Raw genomic sequence first — 13,037 nt, forward strand, 5'->3', positions numbered from 1 at the left:
CATAAAATTTTGTGGTGTGGCCCCCAAAACAATGAACCATTTAAACAACAAAAAGCACTGATGTGTTGAATTTTACTTATCTGTGCAATATGTAGCTATTTTGGATTAATCTGTTTTAAAATAATAAACTTGCAGAATGCTTTAAGAATAATTGGGCCAGAGGGGCCGGAGAGGTGGCGCTAGAGGTAAGGCGTCTGCCTTGCAAATGCTAGCCTAGGACCGACCACAATTCTATCCCCCTGGCGTCCCATATGGTTCCCCCAAGCCAGGGTTGATTTTTGAGCACATAGCCAGGAGTAACCCTGAGCGTCAAATGGGTATGCCCCCCTCCCAAAATACTTGGGCCTGAGAGAGGTACAGCAATTAAGGCACTTGCTTTGCATATCAGACTTTGGTTTGATCCCTGGCACCATGTGGTGTTACTCTTGCCAGGAATGATTCCTGAGCACAGAGCCAGGATTAGGCCCTGAGCACCACGGAGGTGCTTATTCCAAATACATTAAAATACCAGCTAAGTGATACTCTTGTGTCTTAATTTAGTTCTTCTGTAGGACTACAGAGAACTAGCTCACTTGGCTCAGGTAAGGGAGTATTTAAAGAGATACAGAGCAGGAAAAGGGCAAGATTAAAAAAGGTACTGATTTGTGCCAGAATGCTAGTAACACATTTTTTCTGGCTGTACCTGTCAGTAATCAGGTCTTTCACCTGGGTCTGCACTCAGGAATCACTTCTAGTGGACCTGGGTTTTCATTTGGGGTGCTGGAGATTGAACATGGATTAACTGCATTCAAGGCAAGCACTCTTACCTGCTGTACTCTCTCTCCAGATCCTAATGTTTTTTTTTAACATTTGAAACTATTTAGAACTATTTTAAGTTTTTGTTTTCAAAAACTGCCTTGAGTTGGGTTGGTGATACAGAGGGCACATGTTTTGCATGCAGAGGAGCAGTTTATGAGGAACCAAGCCAGGAGTAGCCACCAACCACAGCCAGGTATTGTTGACAAACAAACAACCCCAACATATTGCCTAGTACTAGTTAAATGTTTGATTCAATTCCACAGAAAGAACTAGATGTAGGGCTTTGTAAATGTTAACTCTGGCCTGAAGGTGAATGATTTTATCTAACATTTACTGTTTTAAGCTGTTATTCCTCACCTCCCCAACCTCTTCTGTAATTCAGGACCTTGTATTCAGTGTGCTTGGCTACCTAACACCAACACCTTGTAAATTGATCAGAGGTTGTTTTAAGGCCTGCTGAAGTTGTTTTTATCATAATAACAACCATATCATATCACTATATTTCTTTGTTCTCTTAATTGAATTTTAGCTTTTTTGTGTTTGTTTTTGGGCCACGCCCAGCAGTGCTCAGGGCTTGCTCCAATATCTGTGTTCAGGGATTAGTTGTGGCAGATTGCGGGACCACATGGGGTGCCCAGAATTGAACCTGGACCAACTGCATGCAAGGCAACCACCCTACTTGCTCTACTATCTACCATCCTTTTATTTGAGTTTTAACAAGCACCCCAAATTTTGTATCTTTTTGTTTTGTTTTGGGCTAACCCAGGTGCGCTCAGGCCTTACTCCTGTATCTGCACTTAGGGAACCATATGAGGTGCCCAGGTAGGCTATGTGCAAAGCAGGTACCCTACCTACTGTACTATTTACCCAGGAATCCCATCTCCAAAAGCTTATATCAACTCTGAGTTTTGAAAATGTTTAAAATAGTAATGCAGGAGCTGGAGCGATAACAGCGGTAAGGTGTTTGCCTTGCACGCAGCCAACACAGGATAGACTACTGTTCGAATCCTGGCATCCCATATGGTCCCCTAAGCCTGACAAGAGTGACTTCTAAGCACAGGATAAGGTGTAATTCCTGGGCATAGCCGGGTGTGACTCAAAATAAAAAAAGTAATGAAGTTATATTTGGGGCCACACCCTGGCAGTGTTCAGGGTTTACTCCTGGCAGGTTTGGGGGACCATATAGGATTCCAAGGATCAGACCCAGGTTAGCCTTGTGTAAGGCATATATCTGTCTGCTGTAATATTGCTCTAGTTCCCCCACCCCCAGATGTGTTATGGTTTGTGTACAGGGTTATATATAGATGATGGTGACCAAATGAGAGAAGAGTTCTGCTTCAGTTAATAGTCCTTTTTAGATAGGCAGAAGAGAACCTTGAATTAAATGAAAACCTTCTCTTGCATCAGTAGAGACAGCTTGCTGTTCAGAGCTGAGTGAACCACTGGACTGATGAAAAAAACAACTGACTTTTAGCAATCTGCATCTTTTTTTTTTTTTTTTTTTTGGTTTTTGGGCCACACCCGGCCCAAAATTCAGGGGTTACTCCTGGCTGTCTGCTCAGAATTCGCTCCTGGCAGGCACGGGGGACCATATGGGACACCGGGATTCGAACCAACCACCTTTGGTCCTGGATTGGCTGCTTGCAAGGCAAACACCGCTGTGCTATCTCTCCGGGCCCAGCAATCTGCATCTTTGACTGCAGTATTATTTTGTAGTAATGAACTTTGGGATGAGTTAATTGAAGTCTATAGAGAATTAAAAATTTTTTGTTTTGGGCTGGAGAGATAGCACAGCCTTGGGATGTTTGCCTTGCAAGTAGCCCACCCAGGACCAATATTAGTTCGAATCTTGATTCCATATGATTCCCTATGCCCGCCAGAAGCGATTTTTGAGCACAGAGCCAGGAGAAATCCCTGAGCGCCGCCAGGTGTGGCCCAAAATCCAAAAATTTTGGTTTTGTTTTGGGGCCACACCCAGCTGTTCTCTGGTTTAATTGTGGATCTTTGTTCAAGTATCATTTCTGGCTGAGCTCGGGGACCATATTATGGTGTGCTGGGGAGCAACCCCAGGCTGATTGCATGCAAGGCAAGCAACCTGCCCACTGTTCTATCTCTTTAGCCCTAAACCTAGGGTTATAATATGCATCCTTTTGATGACAAAGTTTGGAAAATTCTTGTGAAATGAGTTCCTTTATTCCTGGTCTTGAGATTCTAAGTATCTTCTAATATGGAACAATGTTGGTGTACTCTTACAAAGTTTAAGGTACCTTTCCAAACTGAGGTTGACCAACAACTTCTGGCATGGATCAAGTGAGCCCCTGAGTTTATTTATTGTTTATGCTTGGACAACCTTTGTAGTCTTTGATTTAGTAACAAGATTTAAGTCACAAAATCTTACATTGTTGCTCTTTAGCATGTTGATCTTGGCTTAATGAATTAAAATAAAATATATGAAAAATAGCTTACATAATTTTCATGTATAGAGTTTATATTTCTTGTGATAGAATTTATATTTGTTTTTTCTTGATTATGTGTTTTTCATGTTTTGAAAAAAGGGAATGGGAAAGCAGGGGTCATTGTAGAATGTTAAATGAATAAAGGTAAGTGAAAGTTTAATAACTTGTACTGTCAGTTTTTCAGTTGTGTTTAATATGTGAGTAAAATCTAAAATACTAATTTGAAACTTTATTCTGTTCAATAGGTACGCTCTATGGATGAGCTGAATCATGATTTTCAAGCACTTGCTCTGGAGGGAAGAGCTATGGGAGAGGTAAGTGAATTGATGTATCAGGAAAGTGGGCTTGCTTTTAAGGGAAGGTTGGAACTATCCTTTATCCAATGTGTCTGGATCTAGTCTCTGATAATATGTGTTTGCTTTTCCTTGTTACCATCCTCATAATACAGGAATGTGCAATTTTAAAAACTTGCCAGATGATTACTTTTACGAGAATGATAAACTTAAAAAATATATACGGGAGCAGAAATGATTAATAATTAGTTGTAAGTTGAGGTGAAAACAATTTATATGTGTCAAAAAGTTCTTTGCCTCATTTTCTAGTTGCTAGTTTCTTTTGTAGAGGAAGAGAATTTTAGATTGGCAGTTAAGCAGAGCATGCTAGTAACCCATTTTCAGAAGTAGTGTTATTTTTTTGTTGGTTAGAACAGCACTTTAACAAGGAAGTTATTAGCTTTTATAATAGTGTCCTAAGCTAGTTATCCCTTACATAAACTGAAATTTTCACTTGTAATATTTAAACATAACAAAATCAAAAAATTTTAACCTCATATTAATAAGGAAAATTTGTGTGTAATCTAAAAGAAGTGGTATAAAGTTAAAGTACGCCAACTTTTGGTGAATCAAGTTGACATTAAAGTTGTGTTTGTAGGTAGAACATACTGTTTGAATTAATTGCTAAAAGTGTCAAATTCACTAGTTAGGGCATTTGCCTAGGGTTCACTTGTTCTGGAGAGTAACTGTATTATTCTATTTTGTTTTACATGTAAGTATTTTAGATATTTAGTATTTTAAAGAAAAATGAATATTCTAGGTTGCCTTTTATACATTCATCAAATTTATTTTTTTTGATGCAAATATTGTGGTAGGTCCTGAAGATTTAAAATTAAAACTAATTCTCCTGATTTGTAAATTTTATTTTTTAGATTTTGGTTTATACCCGGTGACGCGCAGGGGTTACTCCTAGCTATGCGCTCAGAAATTGCTCTTGGTTTGGAGGGCCATATGGGACGCCGGGGATTGAACCTAGGTCTGTCCTGGGTCAGCCGTGTGCAAGGCAAATGCCCTACTGCTCCAGCCCTGACTTGTAAAATTTTTTTTGACTGCTTTGTGATTTAGACACTAAATTCCTTTGGTGTTTTGATCTTGAGTCCTACTTTTATTTCCTTTTGGCCACACATGGTGATGCTCAGGGGTTACTCTGACTCTGCATTTAGGAATCACTCCTGGCAGACTCTGAGGACCATATGGATGTCAGGGAGTGAACGTGGGTTGGCCATGTGCAAGGCAAACTCTGTACTATTGCTCTGGTCCCTTAATACCTGCCCCTTTTGTAACACTGCCTAGTTCTTCTGGCTCATCTGTGGTCAAGAGACTAGTCTTCTATCATCTTTGTCTCAGTCTGTGATCCTTTCACCCCCGTTTTAAGAGATTGGTAGGTGCATTGTACTTCCTGTGCTTACTAGAATCAGTGAAACATTATACATCAAGAAACCTGAACTGGTTGCTGCTAAAAGATTTTCTCAACAAACGTAATATCAGATAGGTTTGATAGTATGTATAGATGAGAAATAAGCTTTATCTCCACGCACGTGCTATTCCCAGAAATACAATTTCAAGTTTTTAAAATGTTATAGTCCAAATGTTCCCATTTTGTAAGCTGTACTTCATACTTTCTAAAGACCCAGTTCTGTGACTTTTTTCTTTTTGGACTACTCCTAGCAGTACTTAGGGCTTATGCCTGAGCTCTAGCTCAGGGGTTATTACTGGTAATTCTCTGGGTACCATGTATGGTACCAGGGATCGAATCTAGATTACCTGCATATAAGGCAAGCACCTTAACCTCAGTTCTTCTTGTTGGTCCAGGACTTAAATCTAACTGAAGGATAGTGACTACAGTTAAGTAGAAAGTGAATTTATTTTAAATGATTACAACATATTTGCTTACGTGATTATATAAGTAAAAGATAAAATATTTAAACAATAGCAAAAATTCTTTTGAGCTAGTCCCCCAGCCCTCAGAAATGTCTTTTAAAAAATAATTCAAGAATCCAAATCTCACTATTTTTGTTTGAATGCAAATTTTGCACATATATAGATAACTCCAGATATGGATATAGTATGATGTATATGCAAATTTCTATCTATATAAAACACATGGAAACAGTGCATTCCAACAAGATATGTATGTATTTGACATATAGAAACAGTACATTCTAATAGGAATGAGGCACCACATTTCCTTCCCCCACCTCATCAATCATAGCACAGCATCTCCCCATTTGTTGACTATTAGGCAGAAAAGTTCTGTCTTCCAGATAAGGAAAAAGGCCAGGAGAGAGGTATTAATTTTCAGAGTCATATCTCTTGATAGAGATTTTTTGTTTTTGTTTTTGGGTCACCCCCTGCTGTGCTCAGGGGTTACTCCTGGCCCTGCGCTCAGAAATCCTCCTGGCAGGCTTCGAGGACCATATGGTATGCCGGGATTTGAACCATTTCATTGTCTTGGATTGGCTGTGGGCAAAGCAAGTGCCCTACACCCTACTGCTGTGCTATCAGCCCCAAGTTTTATTTATTTATTTATTTATTTATTTATTTATTTATTTATTTATTTATTTATTTACTTGGGCTACACTGGGCAATGCTCGGAGGTTACTGCATTCTCTGCACTCAGGAATTACTCCTGGTGGTGCTGGGGCGGGGGGAGGGACTATATGAGCTGCTGGCAATTGAATTGGTCAGCAGTGTAAGGCAAGTAGCCTTAGGTACTATTGTTCCTAGCCCCTACACTTTACTTTCTCTTCAAAGCATACGGTAGGAGAATAAATGAAGCCTATACTTGGGTCTGCTATGTGCAAAGCAAGTGCCCTACCCACTATACCGTTTTTCCAGTCCCAAAGATTTTATTTTGTTTTTTTTTGACAGTAGTAACCTAATGAGTAGGAACAAAGGACACAAGATAGTAAGTATGGAGTCTTAAGGAACTCCTTGGTCAAAGCACCAGTGAATACACATGGATTTTAGTAGGTAGAGTTTGGAAAGTGTTTTTTGCAGCTCTAAAAAATGAGTTGGTTCAAAACAGAAACGAGGAAAAAGTTTTTTCTTTTTCCTTTTATGGGGTGGGGGGGACACACTGAGTGATGATGTTTTAGGGATTACTCAGATTAATCCTTGTGGGTTTAGGGGACCATATGGGATGTTGGGGATTGAACCTCATTTGGCCACCTGCAAGGCAAACACTCTACCTGCTGTACTATTGCTCTGCTCCCAAAAGTTTTTTAATAAGATAAAACATGCACAATTAGTTTACCTTTGCTAAGTTATATTCTTAATTTTTTAAAAATAGAATCACCATGCTTTAAAAAGTTAGGTATATGGGGCCGGGAAGGTGGCGCTAGAAGTAAGGTGTCTGCCTTGCCAGCGCTAGCCTAGGACGGACCGCGGTTCGATCCCCCGGCGTCCCATATGGTCCCCCAAGCCAGGAGCGATTTCTGAGCACTTAGCCAGGAGTAACCCCTGAGCGTCTGTTTTTAGGTATACAATGTTCCAACACCAGTCCCTTCGTCAGTGTTTTCAGCTTCTCTCTCACTCCACAGCCTGCTTCTATGGACAAGCACTTTTCCTCCTCACACCCCAGTTTAATAATATCCTTTTAAGGCAAAAAAAACATCTAGAGATGCATAGTAGGTAAATATATAGTAAGTAAAGCATTTACCCATATAGACTAAAATTTCAAATAAATTGTATGAAGTGTATGTCTGCTGAAATCATATTGTGTGTGTGTGTGTGTGTGTGTGTGTGAGTATCTGCATGAGTGAGTCCTTAATGTAAGCAGAACTCATGATTAAATCTGAATAACTAGAATTCAAAGAGAATTGGCTTCATTCGGAACAATTGTCTTCTAGTTATCTTAGTGCTACTGGTTTTGTTAGATTTTTTTTCCTCATCAAGGCCGCTGTTAATTCTTGTTATCACTTCAGGTTTAGACTTTTTGGGGGCCCCCTCCTGAGGTTGCTTCAAACTTACTATTGGCTCTTCACTTAGGGATCATTCCCTGTGGGGTTTTGTGGGGGACACCATATGGTTCCAAATATTGAACTTGTGTCAGTTGAGTTCAGTTTAAGGGCCCTATTATGACCCAGATTTAGAACATTTCACTAAGTGGCTGCTTACAATACCACCTTTAAGCTTTGCTGGTTGCCTGAAGTATAATTTTTAGCTGAAAAACTCAGTGCATCTGTGCAACTTTCGTGGGAGTCCCCCGACCCGCGGGGGTGTGAAAATGAAAGTTGCTAGTTATTAGTGGGTTCACTCGAGCAGAACCGACCTGTAAAGAAGAACTAGAGAGATTAGTAAAAGAAGCCTTCAAGACAACACATGCTGTTCAAAAAGGGAAGTTTATTGTTGGGGGATCAGCTTTTAAGGGCTGAAACACGTCAGGGGTGTTACAAATTTTACACCAATCACAGTTACAAGCATTTATTAGCATAAATTGGGGCAGGTAGTAGGGAGGGGCAGAGGTAGACCTGAGCACGTTTTACTAAAAGGCATAAGATTCAAACAAAGTTCTTAATAATGTTTGCTAACACAAAGGCAAACTCTATATTTTTCTTTCTGGCTGGATATATTGGGCTGCTCTGAATTACTTTATTTTTGTCTATTTCCTTTGTTCTCAAGGCATGGGCCTTTTGGTCACGTGGGTGACCAGATTAGGAATTACTGAGGTGTCCTATGTCCCAGGTTTCATCAGCTAGGCTCCCCACACATCTGCTTTATTTGCCTCCTGTTTCAGAAAGTCAACATAAAAAGGGTTAGTATCACAAATTGTGTTAAGAGGGGCCGGAGCAATAGCGCAGCGGTAGGGCATTTGCCTTGCATGAGGCTGACCCAGGATGGACCTGGGTTCGATCCCAGGTGTCCCATATGGTCCCCCAAACCAGGAGAGATTTCTGAGCACATAGCCAGGAGAAACCCCTGAGTGTCACCAAAACACCCAAAAATAACCCAACTCCCCAAAAGAACCCCCCCAAAACACTCCCAAATCAAAAACAAATTGTTTTAGGATATTATGGGCTGGAGGTAGCACGGTGGCAGGGCGTTTGCCTTGCACAAGGCCGACCCAGGACAGACCTGTTCGATTTCTGGCATCCCAAATGGTTCCCTGAGCCTGCCAGGAGTAATTTCTGAGTGCAGAACCAGGAGTAACCTCTGAGCGCTGCCAGCATTGTATTCTCTTCGTTCAACTGTAAAGTTAAAAGGCACTTAGAACAGCGTTTTTCCCCATATGAAAAAAATTTATTGTTATGGTCACTGACCAGGATTTCTGGTATTTCTTTCTACTTCAGTTTGGATTTTTGCATGACTCACTTGCTTCACTGGCAGCACAATTCAGCTTCTCTTCTTCCTCCTCTTCCCTTTTCCCCTTCCCCTCCTCATCCCTTCTCCCCCTCCTTTTCCTTTATTGGTGAAGCAAGGTTTTTATTGAATGAAACTTGCTTAGAAAGAAGAGAAAGGGTGAGAGATAGTTCAGCAGATAGGGTGCTTGCCTCGGAACTGGCTAATCTGGGTTTCATCCTTGGCTATGCACATGGTCCACTGAGCACTGCCAGAAGTAATTCCTGAGCTCATAGTTAGGAGAAACTGAACACCAGTGTGGCCCAAAAACAAATACCGTAAATAAAATATGTTCTAGGAGAGAAAGAGGGAAAAGTGTTCAGGAAAGAACACAAGCTTCTTCAGAGTGGAACTAAGAAAGCAAGCAAAGAAACAGAGACAAGCAAGCAATATAGTCCAGGAAGAATAGGCTTGACGAGCAAGCTCAGGTTCCATTCTTAAAAGGAAGAATTTACAAAGATGAGCAATTTTGAATAGAAAGCGAGATTTGCTTTCACTTTTTAATTGAAAGCATCACTTTATTATTTTTGAAAAATAGAAACTTTTTTTTAAAAGGTACATAATACTTAACATTAATGGATTCACTTTAAAATTAAACTTTCAGATTAAACTTTCAAGATGTCAAGTGTGGTGATTATTTCCAGAGTAAAGGGAATCTAGTTTTGTGAGAGGCTTATTGTCTTTGCTATAGAAAACTGAAGCATTAGAAAAAATTATAGAGGGGGCTGAAAAGATGGCATGGAGGTAGGGCGTTTGCTTTGCATGCAGAAGGACGTGTTCGAATCCCGGCATCCCACGTGGTCCCCCAAGCCTGCCAAAAAACAGAAGAATTAAGAACTGGGCTGGAGTGATAGCCCAGTGGGTAGGGTTCCATCCCCAGAATTCCATATGTCCTCCTGATCCCAGTCAGAACTAATTCCTGAGTGCAGAGCCAGGAGTAACCCCTGAGCGCTGCTGGGTGTGACCACCCCCCCCCCCAAAAAAAAAAGAAAAAGAAAAAGAAAAAAATTTTAGACTGGTTATAGACCAGTTAGACCTGAGGAAAGAAATTAAAAAATACCCCACTATACAGAATAATAGTATTAGCCTGCTAAATTTTCTGAAAGTGGACAAAGGATAATATATATATATGTATGTATATATATGATACAGGTATCATATATATAATATATATAAACAACTATCTGCAGAGTTTTACTAGACATTAAAGTAAAGTACGTTAGCAGAATGGTATATAGAGGTAGGAATTTGATAGTGATTTATAAAACTGTTAGCCCAAAGACAGGTACAAAATTTGGTGGGGTAAGATTGTTTTGAATCAGAACAGAGCTTTTAGTCTTGGCATATTTGTTTTCTTTGGGTTTTGTTTTTCAGTCTGTTGATAAATTGATCTATTGTTTGAGTCAAACCTAGCTGTGCTTGGGCTACTTAGCTGCATTTCGGGGATCATATATGGTGCTGGGGATTGAACCAGTGCCAGCATGTGCAAGACAAGCATTTTACATTTTAACCCCAGTACTCTCTCTGGATTTGGACTTTCCTGCTTTTTCTCCTCCTTCCCCTCCCCTCCCCTCCCCTCCCCTCCCCTCCCCTCCCCTCGCCTCGCCTCGCCTTGCCTCCCCTCCCCTCCCCTGTTTTCCCCTCCCCTCCTTCCACCTTCTTCCTCAGCCTCTCCTCCCCACCCTGTGGTGCTCAAGGGTTACTTCTGGATCTTCACTCTCAGCTCTCAGAAATTGCTCCTGGCAGGCTCAGGGGACCATAAAGGATGCTGGGAATAAAACCTAGGTCCATCCAGGGTCGGCCTCATGCAAGGCAAACACCCTATCTCTGTGCTATTGATCCTGTTCCACTTTTCTTTTTCTTTTTCGGTTGGGGGGCAGGGGATATGTGGGGGATAGACAGACAGACATAGTTGCTCAGGGCTTACTCCTAGTAATGTGTTTGGTTATTCCTTGTGGTGCCCAGGTGTCTTTTTCCCCTGTTTCTAGCATGTGCCTAAATAATACTTAATTTAGAGCAATTTCCTCCTTTTTTGATATATTTTCCTAACCATATTTTTTTTGTTTTGTTTACCTGGCATTTTTGTGTGCAGTGAAAGGAAGTGTCTTCACCTCACCTTAATGGTTGGGAAACTATGTAGTACTGGGGATCAGAGAGGTTCCTATATTCAGTTTGCTAAAAATTTATTTATTTATTTTTTTTTTTTTTGGTTTTTGGGTCACACCTGGCAGTGCTCAGGGGTTATTCCTGGCTCCAGGCTCAGAAATTGCTCCTGGCAGACACAGGGGACCATATGGGGCGCCGGGATTCGAACCGATGACCTCCTGCATGAAAGGCAAACGCCTTACCTCCATGCTATCTCTCCGGCCCCCAAAAATTTATTAATAACTTTATTTAAGCACCATGATTACAAACATTTGTAGTTGGGTTTCACTTATAAAAAAGAATACCCCCTTTTTTTTTTTTTTTTTTTTTTTTTTTGGTATTTGGTTTTTGGGTCACACCCGGTGACGCTCAGGGGTTACTCCTGGCTATGCACTCAGAAGTCATTCCTGGCTTGGGGGACCATATGGGACGCCGGGGGATCGAACCATGGTCCATCGTAGGCTAGCATTGGCAAGGCAGACACCTTACCTCTAGCGCCACCACCCGGCCTCAGAATACCCCCTTTCACCAGTGCAACTTTCCCACCAGCAATGCCCTCCATCTCTCCCCACCCCTTCTTGTATTTGAGACAGGCATTCTGAATACAAGCATTGTCATGATAGTTGTTAATGTAGTTATTTCTCTAAATGCACTCAACACTCTTTGTGGTGTGCTTCATAATGTGGGCCAGTCCTTCCAGCCCTTAGCTCTATTGTCTCTGTATTATTACAATAATGTCTTTTATTTTTCTTAAATCTCAGGGTGAGACTATTCTATATCTCTCTCCCTCTGACTTACTTCACTCAGCACAATAGTTTCCATGTCCATACATGTATAGGAAAATTCATGACTTCATTTTTCCTGATGACTGCATAGTATTCCATTGTATATAGGTTTCTTTAGCCACTCACCTGTTGTTGGGAATCTGGGTTGTTTCCAGATTCTGGCTATTGTAAATAGTGTTGCAATGAATATAGGTGTGCAGAAGGCATTTTTATATTATGTTTTTGTGTCCTAGGGCATATTCCTAGGAGTAGTATAGTAGGATCATATGGAAGCTCAATTTCTAGTTTTTTGAGAAATCTCCACATTGTTTTCTATAAAGGCTGGAGTAGATGGTATTCCCACTAGCAGTGAAAGAGAATTCCTTTCTACCCACATCCCCTCCAGCATTGATTGTTCTGTATTTTGTGAAGTGTGTAGTCTCTGTGGCAAGAGATGGTATCTCATTGTTGTTTTGATTTGTATTTCCCTGATGATTAGTGATGTGGAGCACTTTTACAGGTGCCTTTTGACCATTTATATTTCTTTGAGCAAGTTAATTTCTTCCCTTTTTTTTTTTTTTAATTTTGGTTTTGGGCCACACCCCGTGACGCTTGGGGTTACTCCTGGCTATGCACTCAGAAATCGCTCCTGGCTTGGGGGACCATATGGGACACTGGGGGACTGGTCCTCGGTCCATCCTAATCTAGCGCAGGCAAGGTAGACAGACGCCTTACTGCTTGAGCCACCACTTTGGCCCCTTTTCTCCATTTTTTGATGAGGTTAGATATTTTTTCTTGTTAAGTTTTGTCAGTGCCTGTATATCTTTGATATTAGCCCCTTATCTGATGGGTATTGGGTGAGCAGTTTCTCCCCATTCTGTGGGTGACCATTGTATCCTAGTTACTATTTCCTTTGAGGTGCAGAAGCTTCTCAGCTTAATGTAATCCCATTTGTTTATTTTTGTATGAGAGCTTCTGATTAATCATTGAAGACTCATGGATGGTAATTCTGAGATCAGTGGATTTGTTAAAATTTTGGGTTGTTAGAAATACTTCTAGGAGCAACAGATTAGAAGACTACTGTATATACACTGGCCAGTTTCTTATAAGACTCATAAGGGTTACTAATTTGATTCCAAAGCATATTGAATTTTGAAAATGAGATATTTTGTCTGCCAGCAGGATAATGCATCCTTTGTTGC

The 13,037-nt window shown here is 40.7% G+C and overlaps 1 protein-coding gene across 4 annotated transcripts in view; it reads left to right on the plus strand.

The window, feature by feature from the left end:
• PUM1 (pumilio RNA binding family member 1) overlaps positions 1-13,037 on the plus strand; it is a 141,791-nt gene that overhangs the window by 34,068 nt on the left and 94,686 nt on the right. For all 4 annotated transcript variants that reach the window (XM_049774636.1, XM_049774637.1, XM_049774638.1 and 1 more), the window contains exon 3: positions 3,500-3,568. In XM_049774636.1, the coding sequence (XP_049630593.1) occupies positions 3,500-3,568 (69 nt within the window). The remainder of the gene's footprint in view (positions 1-3,499; positions 3,569-13,037) is intronic.

The sequence above is a fragment of the Suncus etruscus genome, chromosome 6 (genome assembly GCF_024139225.1).
Source record: "Suncus etruscus isolate mSunEtr1 chromosome 6, mSunEtr1.pri.cur, whole genome shotgun sequence".
Taxonomy (NCBI): Eukaryota; Metazoa; Chordata; class Mammalia; order Eulipotyphla; family Soricidae; genus Suncus; species Suncus etruscus.